Source organism: Neolamprologus multifasciatus, chromosome 8 (genome assembly GCF_963576455.1).
Source record: "Neolamprologus multifasciatus chromosome 8, fNeoMul1.2, whole genome shotgun sequence".
In the NCBI taxonomy this organism is placed as follows: domain Eukaryota; kingdom Metazoa; phylum Chordata; class Actinopteri; order Cichliformes; family Cichlidae; genus Neolamprologus; species Neolamprologus multifasciatus.
Window position 1 is genome coordinate 4,041,888 of NC_140446.1, and position 23,889 is coordinate 4,065,776.

A 23,889-nucleotide genomic window follows, 5' to 3' on the forward strand; every position below is an offset into this window, starting at 1 on the left:
AGCCGGTTTTACGACTCTGTTGTCCTGCAGCAGATCCATGCCGGAGGACCCTTTAAAAGTGGAGATGGTATTCAGCTGTAAACGCAGCCAAACTGATTCTCTAAATTAAAAGGAAAAGGATTAAAAACTGAATTCGAGTAAATACTGGAGGCATTGATCTGTCACTTTTTTGCAAGAGCAACTGTGAATCATTCTGAACAGACTGTATGCCATAGCAGTAGATTGTTTTTATGTAGATACAGTCTCAAATTTAAAAAAAAAAAAAGGGCAAGAGGACTGTAAGCTGTAAAAAAGAAAGACTTTATTATGCTCCATATATGCATGAAAAGAGGCATTAAGTGGCACATGGGACCCAGAGAAGTCTGGGATCAGCAGCTTTGTGCCCGTCCTCAGGCATCCATCCCGAGCGTGCCCACTTGGGAAGCCTCTTCCTCCACTGTTTTTATGCAGTGTCCTCATGTGATGTGGATCATGTGATGCAAACAAGAAGTGGAGATTTGTTTTATTTATTTATTTATTTATTTTCAGTTCAGTATCTGATAGAGTAAATGCTTCTGAAACATCAGTACATCACTGGCGGTATACTCTTTCATGCATATGGTACTGAAATACTGCTTTTGGGATTTTGCCAATATGAAGCATGATTTCTAAGGGGAGACATGCACCTGTAGCCACCCATTTAACAGTAAAAGTACTTAAAACAAGGAGGCTTTGTCATGTTTGTCATGATATAGTATCATCCTGATACTGTATTAAGTTTATTACTTGTAAAGATGCATTTTATTGGCAAAAATAAAATAATCTTTTAAAAAACTGCAATACCTTTAGTGACCACTTGAGCGCGGTCCAAAAGTGAGTCAGTCCCTATGGAAGTTTTCCATGTGACATCATACAGACGTTGCTCAGGAGTTCTCTACCATGTTAGATGTGATATAGCCACCACTGACGGGGGAAAAAGGTATATTCTTGGTTGCAAACCGGGGGCTTCTTGTTTATGATTGCTGGAGGATTGTAGTGGTTCCCTGTAGTTTGCATAGAAGATGCCAACTTGCCTGCAAAGACGCGCTGCACACCAGTAGCCAAGCTGCAAAAAGAAAACAAACAAATAAAAAAAGACAAAAGCAGCACAAACCACAAACAGGCAATGTTCAAGTTCAAAGGTCCAACTTTATTGTAAGGGAAACAGACCAGCGGTTACCAGAGGGTCACTGTCCGTCTCCAAGCCTGTGCAGATGAGTGATGAATAATCAATTTCCCAGCAATTCCCCAAAGTCCAGCAGCAACTCATCAGCTGGTCAGGGAATACACTTTTTTCCCGCTTGACTGGTGGCTGCCTTTGGCCTTTTGTGGCATCATGTCTGCTAATTTCAGTCACTAAAATTGACCTCGTGACTAAGTTTTGTGGTTCTGGAGACTTTTTAAAATTATTAATCTTATTATTGTTCTAATAATAAAGCTTTCTGTGAGGTAAACAACAAGTCTGTGCTCCAGTTTTGGTTTTACTCGTCTGTTGCTCCTGCACAGTTTATAGATGCATAAACATCGTCCAACCCACAGTGGAAATTTGGCCACTTCTGAATGCCAAAAACAAAGTGATGTTGATCACAGATGACAAATCAAGGCTTTAAATCAGTCAGTGACTGAACCGTCTTCTGTAGCGCCCTCTGTGTGTCAAAGCTGGCATTACTTTGCATGTCTTTCTCATTAATGCCTAAGGACTAGTGTTTAGTGTTCACCTTTTCCTCTTTTAGTTCCGTGTTTGTCTTTGATGTTTCTTGTGCCATACTTATTGTCACTTCCTGTTTTATTTTGGAAAGTTTTTTATGTGTTGTCTTCCTGTCTTTGTCTTTTTTCCCACGTTTTATGATTGTTTTCTCCACACTTGCTAGTTTCACCTTTGTCAAGTTATTCCTGTGTATTTTTCTGCCCACTCTTATTGTTTCTTATTTTTTTTGCTTCTTGTTTACAGTGTGCAAAAATCCACCAAGCCACTCTTTTTTTTGTTTTGTTTGGGATACTCATTCCTTCATCCTGAACCTGCGACCTTTCCCTGCACTTTGAATGAACATTTCACACCAAGTGTTTGTGACTAATGATCCAAGCCTGTCCTTTACATAAAACTCAACGATTTAACGCCGTTAAATCACGCATAAGATGTGGAAAACGTGCACACGTGTGGGCCAGAAGCAGTGTGACATTTATACACAGGCGAGTGCGTACGGTAAAGGAGTGTTTCTAAGCTCTTTCAAGACTAATGTGGAACCTAAAACGGTTCATATGCATTCATGGCAAAAGATGACTTTTTGCTGCCCTGTATTTCTAGCGAGTCATTAGAGTTTCTTCTCCAGTTAAAGAAATTAATCATGAAACTGTGATGTTACAGAAAATGAAGTTAAAAGTCTGAGTATTTCTTTCACTTTGATTTGAAAACATCCTGCTGTTTACATCGTGTGTCGGTTTGTAATTAAATGGAAGGAGGTGGGCGGTCGGTCTCTGCGCCCTGATACCTGCCCAGGACTCACTGAGCGTGAAACAGACGCAGCAAACGACCCAGAAAAACCTTCCGTGAAATCTGGGCCACTCTAGCATTTTATATGATGTGACTTCATACGGTGTGAATGCCTGACGCTGCTGTGACCAGCAGGTATGAATGTGCTTTTGATACAGGAAGTGAGGATTTTTGATGAATTTAAAGCACCTTTTCCTCTATTTTTCTCTCTGAAGACGGGTGAAATGTTTAACGTTTCACGTGCTGTATTATTAATGGGGATGTTTTATTTACGGAGGAAATGAAGCATTGGCTTCGCAGGTAATTGTAGCCACCCTGTTGGATCCGCAGGGATCAGCTTGTATGCTCAAGGACAGCTGGGCGGAGATGTAACAGAGTTTGGGGTCACTCTGAGAGGCTGAACAAAATCAAAACTAATGATATTTTACAGTTTGTGTCTCTTCTGCCGCGTGCAGAAGGGTGCTGACAGATGCTGTGAATTCAGCAGTGAATCAGCTCTTAGATGTCACCGGTGCAGAACTATTTTTTTTCTTGTTGTGTCGCCAGCCTTCATTATTTGGATGCTTTCCAGCCGAGTCACTGGCTCAGGACGAAGGGATTTCAGTTGTTTGGATGAAATATTAATCCAACCACTGAATTCCACTGTGCTGGCATTTAACAAAGCCATAAATACAGGTTCTCCTGTTCTCCATCCCAGAATAGAGCAGATGTTATCTAATGCTGTTATCAACTGTCGTCTCTTGAGACCCAGAGTCTGTAGTTTTAAAGAAAAATCTGCATTATTCAGTGTTTTCACCTCCTGCATAGCTGAAAAAAGGCTGATAGTAGCGCGATCCAGTAACAGAAAGACTTTAAATTTAGCATCAAAAGTCTTTAAGAAGTCATTTCTTCGTATCAGTAAACACGAGATTAGTGGGCTGTGAGTGCAGATGCTCCAAATTTTGGGGGCATTTGCAGCTGTTAATTTATGCAACATCCACTCGAGGGACAGAAGGCAGTTACTGATTTTTAAAACAATACACAAATGCCATAAAGGTCTTCCATGCTAATGTGATTTTGTTTTAAAAAGACCACCTGCTCTCATTGCTAATGCATCGAATACAGCTGCTTTCCTCCAAGCTTCTGGCTCCTGTGTTCAGGCAGGGATCATAAAGGATCCCACGTTTAGGGTGAACTCACACGAGCTAATGATACACAAGCATGTTTGATCCAGTTGTTTTTTCTGATTGGATCTAATGACAAGTCTTAAGGAACTTGTTATATACAATCCTGTAAAAAAGTATTTTTCTCCATCCTGATTTCTTAGATTGTTGCATATTTGTCACCTTATATATTTCAGATCATCATGTAACAGGGTCATAAATCACATTGTTATAATTACACAAAATAAACCCCCAAACTGCTCCTTTTATACCTGACTTTTAGGACCTCCAAGCCTGTAGTTATGTTCATTATCAGTTAGAGACCCTCCTTATTCTTTTCTTCTTCTTCTTTGGTGCAATCCTATAAATACAGTGTACCCCTTTTGCCTCTACAATTCCCCTGTGGGAGAGGTGGGTGTCATTTCTTTCCAACACCTTAAAACACACATATAATTCATATTTAGCCACCCTGATGTTTCTGATTGCGATTTTAGTTCAATTATTGTCATTATTAAGCCTGTTTTTGTTAGATGTTATAAGTGTGTAGTATGTGTGTATCATAAATGTGTTTTAGGCGCTATGAATGCTAGCATGAATATATACTCCTTGCTAGCTTGGAAGTTGTGGTGGGTTGAGCTAACCCTCTTCCCCACTGTTTGTATTTGGTCATAGGAGCTGGAGTGGGCAAATTATTTACTTGGAGGTCTTTCTTTCTTTTACCTTTTTTATCAGACACAACGCAGAATCACACCGGTTACAATCACACAAATCTTAATATTAGACACAAATAACCCAATTCAATACAAACCCACCACACCTGTGTGAAAGAACAGCTGCTTCCTAAACCTAATAACTGCTCGTCTCACTTTTGGCAAGAACTCCAATCAAGCATGTGCGATAGCTGGCAATGAGACTTTCACAGCACTGTGGAGGAATTCTGGCTCCCTCTTCTTTGGAGATTTGCTTTAATTAAGCCACATTGGAGGGTTTTCCAGCATGAGCCATACCAGAGCACCTTGATCTGATTTTTAAGACTTTTGACCAGGCTACTCTGAAACCTTCACTACTTCGAGTCATTCAGAGTGCTCAAAGAGTGGATCATTGTTCTGTTACATATTGAAGTCCTGAAGCAGCAAACAGCTCCAGGCCATCACACTTCCACCACCATGTTTGACCGTTGATATGATCTTCTTGTTAGTTTTTACGCCAATGCAACAGGATTGAAACTTCAGCTTTTGTCTCGTCAGTCCAGAGTATTTTCCTAAAACTGTGTGAGGGCTCTCACTGTGGTTCACTGGAGTACCTTAGAAGTGGCTTTGCAACCCTTTACGGACTGACAGATATCAGTGGTGTTGTTTCTCAGCTGTTTCTTTAGATCATCGTATGATGTGCCGCACTTTTGTCGAGCAGCTTCTGTTTAAGTGGTTTCTTGATTCAACAGGTCTGGCAGTAATCAGGCCTGTGTGTGGCTAGTGAAATTAAACTCAACCTGAAAAAATGCAGTTAATCATACAGTGAGCGACGAATCAAGAATTACCTTTTTTTTTTCTTCTTTACACTGGACCAGCTCTGTTTGTGTAGCTTTTTTCCCTTTAAAACAGACTCATTATGTTAAAACTGCATTTGTATTTAGTCTAAAAATTTAAATTTGAGGTAAAAACTCCCAGCTCTGTTCAAGATTACGTCTTATAACTGTTAGAAATACTTCATATTCAGTGTTGGGGAGTAACGGAATACATGTACCGCCGTTACGTATTTAAAATACAAAATATGAGTAACTGTATTCCGTTACAGTTACCGTTTAAAAAGGTGGTATTTAGAATACAGTTACTTTGTTGAAATAAATGGCTTACACGGCGTACTTTCCTGTTTTATATTGTGGCGGGTCAGGACTGTTTGGGTTTTGTTTGACAGCTACGTTCTGTTGTTCCAGGCGGCAGCGTTACGGTTGCCATGGTTACAGGGTGACGCTCTCTCTCTTTGTGTTTCCTGGGTGAGAGAGGCCTTTTTGTTGTTGTTGTGCTAAGCTAATAGGCAGAATGCTACCGGTGCTCTAAAGAATGTAGCCTCATAGGCAGTGTAGTCCGTGCTGCAGGGAGAATGGACTGCCATACCCGTTATGTGTCTGTGAGCGAGGGAGGGAGAAAAAGGAAAAGTACGAGCTGTCATCGAGCAAAAACGGGAGCTGGAAGCATGTAAATATAATAATAACCACTGCAGCCAAGAAGAGAGCCTGACGAGCCCAGCTGTAAGTAAGCTATTAAGACTCGACTGTACACCGTGTTCGTGTTTTCCTCTGAAACAATAAGTTCCGTTGGAGCAGCCTTTCAACGCCTCTCTCTGTCTCTGCTAGCAAAGTTGACCCAGACAACAAAGTAAAGCTAGTTTTCAGCTACGAGCCGACACAGAACCCACCGTATTAGCCAGAGGTCCCTTTACTACGGTTCGGAGCCGCGGACCTTCAGTAACAGTAATAAATCACAGCAATAGTACATTCATGTAGTTGTAAACAGCATGATAATATATTAAGTAATCCAAAGTATTCAGAATACGTTACTCTCATTGAGTAATGTAACGGAATACATTACAGAATACATTTTGGGACATGTACTCTGTAATCTGTAATGGAATACATTTTAAAAGTAACCTTCCCAACACTGTTCATATTACAGAATCACCTGCTGAGAACGGCAACTTTTTTGTGCTTCTGTTAAACTTTGGCACAAAAGTTTGCACACTTTGGTTATCCTGACCGAACTGACATCACCTCGCTGCATATCGAGTTCATATTGGTAGCATCTCCACTATATAACCAGCAGCAAGCTTATTAATTTCCTCGGAGTGAAGCTAGCCGAATGCTGGTACCACGGGTCTTTCATTCTTCGCATCCTCCTCCTCAGCACTGGAGCCATGGAGCTGCTGTGCTGAGTGTCTGTCCTTGATCAGATGTGAAGAAGAGCTCTTTGCAGCTGACAGACACTTATTATCACCCAGGCACAATTTGCATTTCACTGCAATGTCGTTTTACTTTTCATCCACAAAAGCTTTCAGAGTGATGCGAGTGCTTCTGTGACGTAAAGGCTGTCCTTTCACTGACATTAGCACGCAGCTACCTGCTGAGGAAAAGGACACAAATATACGTTTTCGCTTTTGTTTTGTTTTGTTGGACCAAAAAGACAGTGGAAGTGTGGGAAATATATTTCCACATTTCTTCTTATGTGAACTATGCGGTTCCAGCCAGCCTTTAAACACTGAATCATTGTTGGCTGACCGTTTGTTGTTACTTGGCCGCCTGCTTGACGTCCTCCCAGGACTTTATAGCAACGGAAAACTTGATCATGAGAAATGTTAAAGTCATCTTTTTTTTTATCAGAAAAGAAAATCTAGGATGAGTAAGAAACCCCAAAAACAAATATATCAAAAGCTCATACTCACAGTGTCTTGCTGTCATTGGAGGACTGATAAAAATAGTCTTTGTACACAGAGTGAACTTTGTGTGGATGTTTTCACTGATTCTGCTGATCTCTTGGATTTGCTTTACAGTGACTCTATTTGTGTCTTACTCCAGTTCAGGTTCATAGTTGGTCCAAACTTTTTACCAGTAATTTAATTGAATTCAGTTTTATTGACACAGCGTCAAATCACAGCAACAGTCGCCTCAAGGCGCTTTATAGTGTAAGGTCGACCCTACAATAATACACACAGAGAAAAACCCAACAATCATATGACCCCCTATGAGCAGCACTTTGACGACAGTGGGAAGAAAAAACTCTTTTAACAGGAAGAAACCTCCAACAGAACCAGGCTCAGGGAGGGGCGGGGCCATCTGCTGTGATTGGTTGGGGTAGCAACCAGCAGTATGTTTCTGCCTACATCGGGAAAAGGATTGGCTCGACAGAGATGGTTAAAATCTTAAATCACATTTTAAACTTAAAATTGGGTTTAGAACTTCTCACTCGTGTTGCTAGCTAGTAAAACTAGGCTAGTTTACACTTTCTCAGGGAGGCAGACCTCCAGACCTGAGTTTGTGGGAAGGTAAGATAAGATAAAACTTTATTAATCCCTCGGGTGGGTTCCTCTGGGAAATTCGGTTTCTAAAAGCACAGCACCGACAGAAGTTACAGAGTTACACAATATTATATATATATATATATATATATATATATACACACACACATATATATAAATAGAGAGACATATATAAATAAAATATACGAAGGGGATAAATAGAATAAATAGGAATAAAAATAAAAATACAAGTGAATTGCACATTTCAAGTATGGAGTCTATTGCACCGTTGACTATTAACAAAAGTATTGCAGAAAAGGTAATTGCACAGTGAAGTGAAGAGGCACTACAGCTTAGTTGTTCCCCCCTCCTTTGTCCTCCTGTTTCCCCTCCCTCTCCCCTCCAGAGAGGAGTTAAACAGTCTGATGGCGTGTGGGACAAAGGAGTTTTTAAGTCTGTTGGTTCTTGTCTTTGGGAGGTGCCGAGCTTCATATCAAGATCTCCACATCCACACCCGTCTTTATAAAAAAGTACTACACCAGCTGATATTACAGAGTATTATGTGGCCTTAATGGTAACAAAGTCGACTTGGATGTGGCAGAACAGGAATGCCAGACGTGTTGTGATGTTTGTCAGATGAGATAAGACGCCGTTAGCTCGTGCTGCTCGTTGTTGATGCTGGGAGTGGAGAGGGCATTGAGTCAAAGCCCTCCGTCTAAGCGTTGCATCCTTTGAATTTTTATGAAAGGTTCTTAACATAGCAGTCACTCCGAAGGCTTTCAGAGGCAAGGCGGTCATGTCTCCCAAGTTACATCACAATTCGCCAAAGCATGCTCAATAAAATCTTCTCAATCACGAATAAAGTTGTATGTCTAATGTGTGCGTGTCAGACTGAAAGAGCAGGACATCCTGATATTTGATTGACCTCTGTGACTTTCCTCTGTTTGCAGGTGTGTGCCATCATGAGCCTCCTGCCATCAGCCTCGTTAGCAGATCTGACATGTGAAGCTCTGCTCATGCTGTCGGGGAACATCTCGTGTAAGTTCTGGACAAACATCAGCTGGATTTTTATTACAGCAGCGCGGCTACAGCAGCTGTTACAAGCTTTTAAAAGGCGCTCATTTCCCAGTACTGTCCAGCCAGTTTGTTCTAGCTGCCCCGCTGTTAGTACACTTGAGATTGAATTGATTTTCAGTCTTTTCCATTTCATGGCCATAACCACTAAATGTCAAACCCTCATCCTCAGTCACAACTTCCCCCCTTGTGGATATTGGAAATCCGTTATTTTCCTACTATTCCGTTTCCTCGCAGATCTCTGCGGCACAGCCAGACGACTCACACAAGCACGCACAAATGCACAGGAATGACGTTCTTGTTATTTGCCCCAGGATACAGTCATAAAATCATTCCAGGTAGCTCTTAACAGAGTAATGATAACGCTCTGTTATCATGCTGTCACCCTGCTCAGCTGAACCGATTTCATTCGCTTCGTAATTCATCAGAAATTATCTGCAAAGGAAATTAAATTATTATTTTTAATTATCTTCATTTGTTTTGGTAAATCTGTTAAGACGTTATTTAAATAAATTTTAATGCGATTGTGAAAAATGTTCATGACTCATTATCTGATGTCAACAGTCCAAAACCCCAAAAATATCCAGTTTATTAAGCTATAAAATTATTAAACCAATAAAAGATCACATTCTTAACTGGAACTATATGGGTTTGTTTTAATAGGGGAAAACCAAAGAAACAGAAATAGTAATGAAAAGAATTATAATATATTATAAATCTAAATGTGTGAATTTTGTTCTCATTAAGTCGACTCTGTTCTCTGTAGAAACAGTGTTTTTTTGTTTGTTTAAAAATGTGTTAACATAACAGGACTACACAGTTATTTTCTGTCTTCTGCTTCTGCTATTTATGAACTATGGATTTTGGCAAGCTGTCGCTCCAATCTTGGCCAATGGAGACATGTGTTACATTTTTAGGCCTCGAGATTCAACTCAGTGGCATGCAAAACTTGTGTCACATCCATATGTCACACGTCACGTTCATATTTAGTTAAATGCAATAAAATTTAGTTTAGATATGATAATTACATCCATGCAAACTTTTTTTAATTGCAAGCATCTACTATTTGGTTGCAGAAACAGGAGTTTTGCCAGTGGATTATCTAATTTTCAGTTCACGGGTGACAGACACAGGTGAAATCAAATGGGCCCAAACAGTAAATCATCTGTTAACCTGTTCAAATTTTCTATTTTCCATATGCAAAGAAAGAGAAGTAAATTCTGACACCAGCCTGAGAGGTTAATGTGTGATTTTATGTAAGTAAAATAATACTTACATCACAGCTCCACATCTGGAAAACTGGTACATTTAGTTTTTAAACTTCATCTTGCGAAGTCTTCCAAAGTGCCACTCGACCCTCTGCGCCCTGCATTTGTCATCCCTGATCGAAACAAAAGTACTGGGCCATATTTCTGAACCTTTAAACTCACCTGTTTTCTGTCCCAAGGGTGCATAAAATCCAAAACAAAGCCATCTGCCTTTATTTGTGAAAGAATCTGTGAAATGACACCACGGCGTAATGGACAGAAATCTTGAAACTGTGATCAGATGACACCCAAATCCAGTTTTAGCTTTTCTGGTCCACCCGCCGTGTTTGAGAAATGCAGAGTATGACCCAAAGAGCACCATCCACAGTCAAGCATGGAGGTGGAAACGTTATGCTTTGGGGCTGTCATTCTGTTAAGGGTATGGAACGACTTCAACACGTCGAGGGAGCCGTGTACCGTAAAATCCTGGATGAGAACCTTCCCTCATCCAGAATCATAAAGGTCGGAAGATGGGTTTTCCAGCAAGACAACATCACCAAGGCAACAAAGGGGCAGCTAAAGAAGTCATACAGTGGCCTAGCCAAGTCATATCATGCAAATCTATTTATAACTTTTATATAATATGTGTGTTTTTTCTGGATTTTTGCCCAATTCTCTTTTTCTCATCATTAAAATGAAACTAACAAAAATTAGAACTTGTTCATTCAGCCGGGGATCAGCAGGAGATTATTTCCCTCACTGTGTGTCAGCCTGTAACCTTTAAACGGTTAAAGCTACCCTGCTTTTAAAAATGTAAAACAAAATCCTTTCATGCATTTGAACAAATGACCAGTGGCAGCTTTTATCCACTTTTCATATTTTACTTTGTTTCGTTCGTTTTCTTGCCACACGTGGGTGTGAAAAGTGGTTTGGAAACCTCAAATGAAAGCATTAAAATTAAGTGTCACCTTTCCCCCTGCAGAACGTCCTTATCTCCGGATCCTTCTTATCTAATTCCTCTTGAGTTATTACAGAAGTAATAGTCTGACCCTCGGGGCACGTCTACATTCATATTTGCTGCTACCGTCCCCTTATTGCTGGAGGAAAGGTCTGTCATCAGTGTTTACCGTTGCCCTTTCGTGCTCACCCTTTGTAGCTGTTAAGCTGAATCTAATGAGATTTTCATTGCCTCTTCTAAACTGAGCAAACAATGATTGAGGTTATTGATGAAGCTGTTTCTCTCTGGGTTGCAGTGCAGTCCCTGGCCGCCACCTGGAACCAAACCCTGAGTAACGCCACGAGCCAGTGGAGCGGTGAGTTGAGACGCGTGTGAAACCGATTCCCCGCACGCTTACTGCAGAGCTGAGTTGTTGTTAGATACCCCGCAGGGGGAAAACAAGTTTGATCGGAACTTAGATTATAAAGGACTAACATCAAAGAGGAAAACAATGCTGGAAATAGACGTGGCGTAGCGCCACAGGAGACGGCGTTCAGCTCGGCAAAGCACAGGAGTAATCATTAAATCCCGTGTACACAAACAGCTCATTCTGATACCATATTTGTTGCCAGGATCTTTGGAGCATTATCTGGATTTCATGACATCTATATGCGGTTATGAAACATGACGGGAATGCGTGCATGTCCGTGTCTGACGCTTTTCTGTCCCCACGCTTCAGGCTCGGGAATCTACTGTGAAACCTCCGTCGATGGGATCGGCACCTGCTGGCCCAGGAGCAGCGCGGGGCAGCTGGTGGCGCGACCCTGTCCTGAGATGTTTTACGGCGTCCGGTACAACACCACCAGTAAGTCAGTAAGCTGTCACCTCCTGCTCGCCTGCCTGCAGAAAAAAGCAAACCCAGACACAACTGATTAGAAACGTGATTTAATACGATCCCTGCTCCCTGCTTCGCCCTACCCCCACACTCAACGTCCCCATGGGCGAACCCTGTTTGCGTAATTGTTTATACAGAAATTAGCATGAGCATACAAATTAGCAAAAGACGCAGAAGAGAGAAAAAAAGTGTACACAAGTGCAGATAAAACACCATGACGTGTCAAAGCTCAAAACAAAACATGACAAGGCGAGGCGAGGCGAGCACCCGCTGTGAAAAATGATGCTTTTGTATGAGGACTTAAATGATCCCAGAAAAAGAAACGCAGAGAGAAAGTCTAAAGATAAATCACCGCTGTCTGAGACGCTTAAGCCTATTAACTCTCCGGGAGTCTCGACAATTGATTGTGTTGTTTGTTTTTTCATCTTGGAAAATTAATAAAACGCTAAAAAATGAAACTACAATTTACTTTGTGGCTCATTTGCATATAAACTATTGTTATAATTTAGGCTTTTTGACAGTAGCAGAGAGACAGGCGGGATTAAATAAAAAAAGGAGGAGGGGTTCAAACAATGGAAACATCGAGGAACAGGAGAAAAATTAGTCTTCATATATTTCCACAAAAAAATGAAGCCTGGCTCCTAGAAGTGACTTTATTTATGTGTCTAAATCAGATAGAAGAGGTGGCTCACTGTTCTTCAGCTCATCCTTAAAAAAGTTTCTTCTAAGGTCAAACTCTAAGTGCTGATAAAACACTGTTTGCCCTTAACTTATGAGTTAGGAGGTTGTTTATGTTGTGGCCCTTTGGGAGCTGTCAGTCAAACTCGCGCCACTCAGAGGAATGGCGCCCTCGGCAGCATTCCTAATGTATCTTCAAAGATTTTTTTCAGCGATTTAAGGGTACAGAACAGTGAAGCCTGAAAAATGTGAAGCTATAAGGCAGCAGCAACAATCAGAGACTCAGATCGTGAAACCGTTTAGTTATTTTCCCTGCAGGATCATTTTGTTCCCAGATAGTGTGAGAATACTTGCTATTTTCTTCTTAAAACTCAGTGTTGCATGTTTGAAATTGCTAATTTTCTGCTACAAAAAAACACAAACCACAAGTATATTCAGCTTTCTGTCGTAAATGACAAAGACAAATGTCTACGTGCGCTGCATTTGTACTTGTTTTGTAGTTGTGACTTGTTTTCTTCGCCGCTAACTTCAGCCATAATCACTTATTTTAACACTTGATTGGATATTTTATCACCGCAGTGAAGGCATTTCTAGTGCAAACAAGGTCACAGTGTTTTCAGCTTGACCAAAGACCCTTTAGCATTCACACATATTGAAAGCTTGAAAAGTATTTTGCAGTGAAAATAGTCTGCAGCACGTAGTGATTTGACATGTGTGTTCCTTTGTGTTGTGTGCCCAGGACCATTAGTCTTACATCCTGAAGGGTTTTACAGTTTGAATCATGAGGCTTTGTGCTTTTTGTGCTTTTTTTGCTATTCAAAGTATGACAGCAGGACCTGCACCGTTGGATACCCACCCAAATAATAACACAGGTGCCACTGAAGTTTCCCAATTTCTTGAATCAATGAGGAAATTTTGCTTCTGCGCAAAAATCCTAAAATTGACGTAAATGCTCTTCGGTCTCTTAAACAACAGCAGTGCTACCAATAACACTTCTGCACAATAGACCAGGTGTGGCAGGGCATCGGTAAAAATCCATGTCTGCTTACTGGAGCTATCTAATGTCACCTGGAGGCAGACTCAAAAATATGTGGAACAGCTAGTAATGTGGGCCACTCCTGTTCTTGTTTGTGCGGCTGTTGGCACAGACTGTATGTAAAAGACAATAGGAAACCTCTGGAGCTTAAAAATGAAGCCAAAAAGAACCACAGTTCCATTAATGACCACTTGAGGAAGGCTCCAACAGCGAGTAAGACCGCTGTGTCAAAATGTCCAACTTTACAGCAGAAATAAACATCTTTATTGCGTGATGGTCCTCGTAACAACTCTGAGAAAGTTGCTTTTTTATAAATATAACCTGCATACTAGAGTTGATTGGTAGGTTTCCTGATACCTCGTACTCTGCACGGTCTCATCTACTACTTCAAGTCATTAAACTGGCACTCTCCACAGTCTGAGTGCTGTCTGTGTGATTTGGAGTTCTAGAAGGTGGCGACTTCTCTGGTTGGAAAAACGAAACATGGTTGCGTAGACGTCTACGGGCAACGTCCCCTGGCACCATCGCACTGTGAACTCTGTCAGTAACTAGTGTCAAGTTTTATTAAATTTAACATGAATTTCATTTTTGAAAGATTAAATTCAGAGCAGAGTTTTCTGTGCTTGAATAGCTGCCTTTTCTCGATGTCTAGTCTTTGTCGAATAGCTCCAAGATGTAAGTTTGAATGTAACCTGGATGAACAAGATGAATCAAAGCATTCTTTATCTAGAGAAGAGAAAGAAAGGCAAGAAATAATATATCACTCCTGATCACTGGCTCTTAAGTAGGGATGGCACCGGTATCCATAAACGGTAGTAACCAGACCGAAAAGCAGCGCACATTTCGGTGCTTTTTTTCCCTGAGCTGTGATACACTTTCTTCTTCCTTACATTTGTATTGGCGGCTGGCAAACAACTGAAAGGTGCATTACCGCCACCAACTGGTATGGAATGATACACTTTAGATTCTAGCCAATCATTTTACGTTTCCGAGGATAGTAGGCGGGTCCAGGTACGTACGTTCTTTTAGAGCAGAGCTACAGTTTAAAAATGCCCAAGGCGAAGCGGTCAAAAGTCTGGCTGTACTTCACAGCAAAATATGCAAACTCAGCAGCTGCAACAAGTGCTTTAAGCTGATACTGTGATACTGTCAAAGGAGGTAACACCTCAAATCCGATGAAACACCTGGCGATGCATAGCGGGGGGTTTTTAAAGCCGAGAAATGCGCCGTATTTGATAGCTTGCTGCGAGACCTCACACCGAGCACATCTACTGCCTGGAGTTAGCAACATCCCCCCAAAACCCGAAGAGGAGAGTCCTGACCCCTAGCCCTGCCAGTGTAGCAGAAATGATGAGGATGATGATGGCAGCAGCAGCCGTTCTTCTCTGCGTGAGTAGCTTAATGTTGTTCGTGTGTAATTTACGTTGAGTAGGCTAACCACGTTATTACATTAATGCATGTAAGGTGAACTAGCAAACATCATCATAGCTACATGCAGCTGTCTTCTTGTTTGATGGCAGATACTCCCTTCACCCTGGCCAAAAAGGCTAAAATGACCAAAGAAAAAGTGGAAAACAGTTAAACATGAGAGGTTTTTGGACAAAGTTTGTGTTTTTTCCATTGTTTAAGCTGCTTCCAGCCAAGAGTGATACCATATGTGCCCCATAGCTGCAGAAAAGCCTAACATTGTTATCTTTTTACAAAAAAAACAGCTGAACATGAGAGGTTTTTGGACCAATTTTGTGTTTTCCATTCTTTAAGCACCGGTTTGAGCACCGTTTAAGCACCGGCACCGTTTCAAAAGTACCGGTTTGGCACCGGTATCGGATAAAACCTAAACGATACCCATCCCTACTCTTAAGTGCATTTCTCATCCTGATGTACTAACTGAGCGTGACATTGACCTGAGCATAGTTTCAAACAATAATAAGTATTTTTATAGCACCATTCAAAGGAAAAGTTGCAAAGTGCTTCATGGGACAAACAGTGATATAAAGTTTTAAAACAGGTAAAGGTGAAACAACATTAGGTCAGTAATGAGGTCTGTATGATGTCAAAGAGAGTGGATATCCCTAATATGGTCATCTCAGTCACGCGGCTTCACCTACTGTTCAAACCTTTCTGTTTATGGGCTTCAGCCAATCAGAAGAAACTTGTCTTAAAGGGGGTGGAGCTAGAACAGCTTGTTTCATACAGAGGAGTAGCACCAAGGTTTTGTGAAATGTAACTGATGCAAGGCTACTTGAGTCCATGAATAAAATATGGAGTTTGAATTGAATTCAGCATAATGAAAATTTATACCTTCAAAAGCACTATATTTTTATGATAAAATAAAGTACACAATTTAAGGGAAGTTATAAAGAATTAAACAAGTTTTATAATTAAACGGATCTATATTTATTTAATGTTGCGCTTAAAGACTGTATAAGAGCATGTCTCATAAATATTAACTATGATTTACTGGGTGCAACAATAGGCATCCCTGCAATTATCCTCAAGTGGATCAGCAGCCTGCGATGTGTGCCGGGACACTGCGGCACTCTGAAGGTAACGCAGACCTTCAGAGACATACAGTAAACACAAATAGCTAAATTTATGAGATGAAAGCCTGCGTGTTTCTGTGTGCTTCTGTGTGTTTCTTTGGTAATTTAAAGTCTAAACCTCCCACAGGATCCAGACGATCCATTTGAGAGAGAAAGAGAGCCGCGCTGCAATTCAGGCAAGGCCCGCTGGTAATTTGACACTGCGAGGTTCATTTCACCTTCAGGATTAACATAATCTCCATTGAAGTGTAGCCTAAAAGCCTCAAAAAGACCGCCCATCAGCGGACGATGCCAGCGAAGGTCAACAGTGGAGGAAGCGTTCGTGGATGAAGCTGAAAGCTGTTCGGGATGCAGGATGATGACACGATGCTGATTTTAAGTTTCATTAAATTCTCTGCGATAATATGAGCAGAACAGACGACAGATAAAGCCGGCGTGCTATAATTTGACGTGTATTTTTAGCATGAATGCATTATTAATCAGTATTGATTGCTGATTTTCGCAGCGGAGGTCAGCAGAGATACTTGAGCTGTTTGCTGTCCTTTCGTTATGCACAATGGGTTGTTGATTTGAGAGATGAACGCTCCCTGCGACCTTAAAGACTCCCGTCAGGCGTCAGTTAAGGACGTTCTAATTCTCAGTTTTCATTCAGGCTCGTACAGTCGCCACTTTGAGCTGACGCTGGCAGGTCGCTGGGATGCTGTTACGCTGAGGCCAGGGCTAAAAACTTTCCTTCACTGTAACTTTATTCAGAAAACAAACATTTAAAATGTGATGGAGCTCAGTTATCAAAGAGCATACATGTTACTTATTTTATTCTTGAGTAGCTTTGCATGAATAGTTATTTTTTTACTCCTCATTTTATCTACTATAAGCTTTTTTCAATACCTCAGATTTAAGACAGATTTAATCTGATTGGCTGGCCCTTAAGCGTTTGAACAGCAGGTGCCTGGTGCTCTGTAGTTTTACGTCATACAGAGCCAAAAGTAGAAAAAACTGGCTGAAACTGAGCATCTGGAGCAGCCCGAGCTTTCAGTATAAATATGATGGAAAATAAGGAAAAGCATAATAGATGGTTGTGTTATGAGGAGACATGTTTTATCCAAAACACAATGTTTTCCTGAACTTATAAAAGTAGTTTTTAGTACCCAAAAGCAAATAGTAAATCGACTCTCTCTAGCAGTGGTCTTATCTGCAGAGGGACAGTAACTGTTGCCCCAGGACGAGAACACACTGGACAAGCCTTTGTTTTTGCACTTGATGGACTCATCGTGAAAACCGTGGAAATCCGTTTATAATACCAGCGTCGCTAACAAGCACAAACACATTTACATGCTGTTGATGAGAACTGCTTTGAATATGATAAAAATCTCTGTAATTACAGAGAAGATGAAGATGGTTTGAAACCACCAGTCAGAAATATGCATGTTAGGTTAGTTTGTGATTCTAAATTGGCTGTAGGTATAAAGGTGCCGAATAGTTTCTTTATGTATTTGACGTGTACCTCTCACAGTCATCTGGCTCTAGCTCCACGGTTACCGTGATTTGGATAAGCGGCGAGCACACAGAACAGCAAATAGTCAGTAACTGCCTGGTAAACGCTTGTCACTGGGAAAACCAATTTTACCCAGCGACAGGAAGCAACCTTCTACATCCACTCGCCTACAAAACAAGACATGCAAAGAGGTATATGAGGTTGCACTGAAAGGCTCCTGGCAGGTGCTCTGGCAGCTAGCACACTGCAACGTGTCTGCAAACACTTGCAGACTTCTCACTAAGCAGCAGTGAAACTGTGAAACCAGAAACATTCGCAATCACTGTAAAAATCACACATTTTGAAACGCAGTGGTTTCAGCAGCGAGGCACAGCTTTTACATCAACTTTAGCCATTTCTGATTTGCATTGTTTGTTTGTTTTTATTTCACTGGAGCTCATTGGCTAGTTAGCGAGCATTTTTATCTCCCATGGAAACCACAGGAAACCGCGGCAATACCATGACAGCAAGCATCTTCTCACAACTACTCACCAACCATTCAAGTACACAAGTCTCCTTATAGGTGTCCAGGCAGCAAGACAGGAAGTGTGAAATGGATGGATTTATCATTTGTCATCTATTGTCAGGATTTCCAGCTTCTAGACACAGTCCAGGATCTTCAGGATGGACCTGATGTATCCTAACTCTAACCAAACCATTTATTTCATGGCAAGTAGCATATCATTAATTTAATTATTAATGTATAAAATAATACAAAAGAAGTATAAAAATCTTTTACGTGTGGGATGCAAATCCACATCTCTATGATTTCCTCCCTCGCCAACGTCCCCCCAACCAGATGTGGACTTTTTTTCACCATTTAAAAGTGGAAAATAAAAATTGCACACACAGACACGAATCAGGACACACGAGACGAGACAAGTGAAAAATTGTGTTAAACGACAAAAACGTAAAGGTGGGAAATTTGCATTCACAAGCCAAATCCATGTCCCAAATAATGAATGAGTGGACTGGAGGTTGTGACTGCTGTACGTTTTACTGAATTTCACCATGATATAAAATCTCTGTTTCTGGCCACGAGTGTTGCTCCTCTCCTAGATATAAAGGTCAGATCTTTTCATTTGCCTGCAAGCAAACGCTGACTGAGCCGTGATGGCACCAGTTAGCTTCATCTTCCTGGAGGTCTTAGTAGATTTCGGGAAGATGTGCGTTTTGATGTGGCTGAGCGCTCATTTAATGATCACAGTTGCCCCAAATCTTTTCACTTTTTCCAGCCATCATGAAATCATTCCAGCTGAATATAGACAAGCGAGATCAGGATTATCCCAGAGCGATCCTTGGAGAATTACAAATCCCGTGCTCGTGCATATATCACGGGTTTAGTGTCTAATGATAATTTCAGCACATTCCAGGGAGTAAATTAAGCGCCTTCTTTTAACCACGAGCGCATGTAAGATGTTATGAATGGGACTTGGATTTCTTACAGGAGCTTTTACAGCCGAGAGAACGAGGTGTTTTGTGGAGGCGTCGGGAAAGCGTTGCCTGATTTTTACGAGCACTCGACGTGGCCGTGAATCAAAATAGTAACCGAAGAATGTGGAGATGCAGGCTAAACAGCCTGTTACAAATTTGTTCCACTACATTTCGTAGTTAGATTTACTGCCACCCCGATTGCTATCAGTTCTTCTGTTTCTGTGTGCTGCTGTTTAACGCTGTCCAGAGCTTCAGCCTCTCGTTGTATCCGAGGACACGACTGCAGAGACTCAAATTTGGGGATTACGCCTGACAGGAAAATGTCTCGGGGTTTGTAACCGTGACAAAGTTTAAGAGAGATCAGATCTAAAAAGATCAGCTTGCACCATCTGTGGTCGATAAGGTCCAGTGCAGCTACGGAGCCTCTGCTTAAGCTGCAGCGTGTACAGCTGTTTATTCAGGCTTGAGACTGAACCCACGCTCTGCCTGGGTTACAGCGAAAGAGACACTCTTAAGCTCAGTTACAGTGAGTTTTTTATACCCCGTTGTTTTGTATATTGTCAGTGAGAGCAGATATCACTAATGTTATCATATCAGGCGCAGAAGCCCCACCCACCTGCGTGTCAGCCAATCAGAATAACATTTGCTTAGAGATAGAAAGAGTTTATTTCACACTGAAGAAGAGTTAGGCGGCTCCATCATGGTCCAGTGTGATATAAATAAGGATTACTTTGAACTGTGAATCATGCAAAGCTGCTCTAGCAGAGTCCAAGTATGAAAGCACAGACTGGCACCTTAAAAAGGTTTCCACCATCTGAAACATGACGCTTTGTGGTTTCAGATGATCTGTAATCAGCGTTAATGCTACTTAAAAGATGGCAGCAGATTTTTAAAAAATGTTTTTAAATGTTTGGCAGATGTTGTTAAAATTTACAGGGTATTTTAGCACATAAATTAAAATAATTAACTACCCAGTTGGTCAAAATGTGACTGAAATCATGCACAACCCCCAAAATCTAGAATACTACTAATTCAAAATCATCACCTTTCAGTGTTTCACTTTGCACTCTTTGTTTTTGATCATTTTTCTAAAAGATTGTTATTTTATTTTGTTCAAAGTGTCACTTTGTGTGATTCTAAAGAATGACAATAATAATAATAATAAAAAGAATTCAAAGCATGTAAGAAAATAAGTCATATTTTCCAACCACCAAAAGAAGAAACGAGGTCTGAGTGCGATGTGAAGTATATCTTGGCATGGGAAGGAGCAGTAAGTGGTATTGGGGCAGTAATAAGTGGCTTTAGGTGAGGACGAGGGCAATGGTGAGTCTTGAGTGGGCACTTAAAAGCCTGAGTGGATGTTCTGCTGGCCTCAGATCCAGAGGGAGATTATTCCAGAGTTCAGGACCACGAGTGCAAAAGTCAGCTTCCCTGTTTGTCTGAGTTACGGGTACAAAAAAAGATCTTGGCTACATTTCAACCGCAGATCAACACCAGTGCCAGAGACTAATCCAGGAAAAGATTTGCAGACAAGAAAAAAGTCTTAAACTGGAAGTTACAGCAGTGATGTGGATTCTTTTCTCTGCTCCAGTTACAGATAACACAGCGGGTCATGAACCGGACACAAAAACCACAATATTAAGGCTGCTATGCAGCAAACTTGTCCTCGTCCTGACCCATTTGGATGAGACCATCAGAACAAAACTGTATTCAGAGCAGATTACCCAGAGCAGGCAGCCGTGTGTGTGTGTGTGTGTGTGTGTGTGTGTGTGTGAGTGTGGCTGATCAACGGCGACAAAAACACTACGCAGAAGTAAATGCAGCTCTGAATAGCAGCACTTCTGTGAATCCAGGGCTGAGGTTCCTGACTGGATTTCCAAAATTAGATGGTGACAAATCGCAGCGTTAAGTTGCTGAGCCAAACAGAAGGAGCGGATATGTATGGTTCCTTTCACTGCATCGTTTTTATTCATCAAACCGACTATATTAGGCCAGATGAATAAATCGCTGGCAGAAGTCTTAACCCTTTCATTCTCAGTGGCCACTGTAGAGAGTACCTATTCTCTTATATACTGTTATAATCGTGGAAGTTTGTATTAAACAGAAATAATGTCAGAGTATGTAAAAATAGTGAGCCAAACATTCAGGTTTCAAACTGCGTTTCTGCTCGTGGCTCTGTGTGATGTCAGGGAGAGTGGATAGATCACGCAAAGCTACTCTGTGAGAGAACAGACAACATGCAGCTAGGAATTAGCATAATGTGTGCACTTTAAAGACTAATTTTAGATTTTTTCACACACACGCACACAAAGAAAGGCTGCAAGAGCTCATGCCAGCGGTCATGATGTATGCTTTTTTGTCCAGCTGGTCATTTTTCTGAGTCCCTACGATGCAAACGCTCAGTTGCAGTCATCCATGGAGCCACAATTAACAAATTAAAGAGAATTCAGCTAAAAACCAAAGGAGTTGTATCACCTTGTCTGCAGACACACAACAAAACAGAAATTATTGTGATGAGTTCCTGTTGGCTTTTAAAGGAATGAACATTTTAACTGTAAACGTGAGACCAAGACTGGATACACGAGATTCAGCATAGCCCACAGACACAGCCTTTGTTAATTTATCACTTAATTAATCCATATATATAGATATTTGTGTTTGTTTTTGTCAGTAGCTTAAAAAGACAAATTTGAGTTGTATAAAAACGACCTGCTAAAGTTTAAACCAGCATCAGAATGAGGAAGAAAGGAGATTTAAGTAACTTGGTGTGGCTGTGGGTTTGAATATTTCAGAAAGTGCTGATCTGCAGCACAAAGCCGTCTCCAGGGTTTACAGAGAAAAGGAGAAAACATCCACTGAGCAGCAGTTCTCAGGGTGAAAATGTCAGAGGTCAGAGAAGAATGGCCAGTCGGCTTCGAGCTGATAGGAAGGCAAGAGGAAGTCACATACCCACTTGTTACAGCCACGGTATGCAGAAGAGCATCATGTTAAACCCTACAGCAGCAGAAGACCACACCGGTTACCACTTATGTCAGCTAAAAACAGGAAACTGAGGGTACATTTCACACAGGCTAACAAAAAATAGATAAGAGATGACTGGAAAATGTAGGCTGGCATCATAAACAACAACAAAGCACAGATCCTTAATGATTCAGGCTGCTGGCTGGTGTAATGATGTGTGGGGACAAGTCTCTGAGCATCATTTAAACGCTGCAGCCTACCTCAGTATTGTTGTTGACCACGTCCACGCCCTTTATGACCACAGTATACCCATCTAATGATGGCTGCTTCCAGCAGGATGTCACAAAGCAGAGATATTCGTTGTACTGAACGAAGTCTCAGATCTCAATCCAGCAGAGCGCCTTTGGGATGTGGTGGAGCTTTGCCTGACGGATGTGCAGCCAACAAATCGGCAGCAACTGCGTGATGCTGTCATGTCAATATGGACCGAAATCTCTGAAGAATATTTCCGACGCGTGTGCCACAAAGAACCGGGGTGGTTCAGTTACCAGTGTGCTTGTACCTGAAGCAGTGGCTGGTGATGTGTTTGTCATCTGGGGCATGGCTGGATATTTAGAAATTTACCACAGCCAACTGTTTTGGATGAATACTGAAATAATGAGAACGACGGCTGTTTTGTAACAGGTTTTTATCTCATCATCTTTGTGCAGGTCGCACCGTGATCAGGAAAGATTTTTATAGGTCCATCTTATATAAAACTCTTTTTTTCACCCTTTTTCCTCTGACTGTATTTACCATGTGCTGCTGATCAGATGGCATCATGGTCCATTTCCTACAGCCTACATGACATTTGAGCTACATCCAGATGATGTCGCGTAACCTGTAAATCATATGCGTGTTATGTTCTGTCCCAGGTTGACCTGTTTGGCCTGATTGCAGAGGTGACTGATGCACTGCATCTGCACCATATCGAGGCCCGTTTGCCTTAAGGGGCTCGTGTCACTTTATTACACGTCACGCTGTTCAAGATGGCTCTAATAAAATCTTGGTCTCCATCTTTATCAGACGCAAAATTAATTCAAGCCTGTGAGATTGTGCAAAAAGTGGAGCAATGGTCCCAACATGACGAGTTTTTATCATGTTTTGAAATCTGATGCTTGAAATTGCCTCCATCATATACAGTTGAGGTCAGAAGTTTACATATGCTCAGTTTGGGCGTGAACGTCATGCTAATCTCTTTGAGCTGTTGTTTTTGACTGTGTCTGCAGTAATGACTGTACCGCAGATAAAAGTTTTTAACAATCTTTTATTAGTCACTGACTCAGGAGACTCGGCTGTGCTTTTGCATTTGGATCTGACGGCTGCCTTTGATACTGCTGACCACAACATCTTGATCTCGCGACTTGAGCATTGGCGGATCAAGGCCATTAGAGTGGTTCAGTGGTCTCTGTGAGCTTTGGAGATTTTATCTCTTCCTTAGCTCCCCTTACTTGTGGTGTTCCCCAGGGATCTATACTGGGACCAATTTGATTTTCTATTTATATGCTGATAGAAAATATAACATTTCTATCCATCTATACACCGATGACACTCAGATCTATCTTCAACTGAAGAGACACTGTTGTGCTCCCTTACTTCAATGTCTCAGTGTAGGTAAAGCCTTCATGGCCTCTAACTTCCTTAACTTTAATGAGAACAAAACTGAAGTGATAGTTTTTGGACCAAGTGGCAATCCCAGCACTTCTCATTTTAACCTGTACGGTCTTGAGCCTTTTATTAAGTTGATACCAAAGATTTGGGGGAAATCTTTAACAGCAATTACAAACTGAGGCTTTTATCTAAGGTGAAATCATTTTTATCTTTTAAAAACTTTGAACGGGCGATCCATGCT

At 41.2% G+C, this 23,889-nt stretch overlaps 1 protein-coding gene across 2 annotated transcripts in view; it reads left to right on the top strand.

Moving 5' to 3' along the window:
• The window catches only part of LOC146512238 (corticotropin-releasing factor receptor 1), a 124,660-nt gene that overhangs the window by 5,068 nt on the left and 95,703 nt on the right, over nt 1-23,889 (top strand). Inside the window, exons 2-4 of one of the 2 annotated variants that reach the window (XM_085171236.1) lie at nt 8,610-8,697; nt 11,234-11,293; nt 11,657-11,782. In XM_085171236.1, coding sequence (XP_085027362.1) covers nt 8,610-8,697; nt 11,234-11,293; nt 11,657-11,782 — 274 coding nt within the window. Of the gene's footprint in view, nt 1-8,609; nt 8,698-9,023; nt 11,089-11,233; nt 11,294-11,656; nt 11,783-23,889 lie in introns of those variants that run through there. The other variant, XM_085171237.1, reaches the window with a different exon arrangement.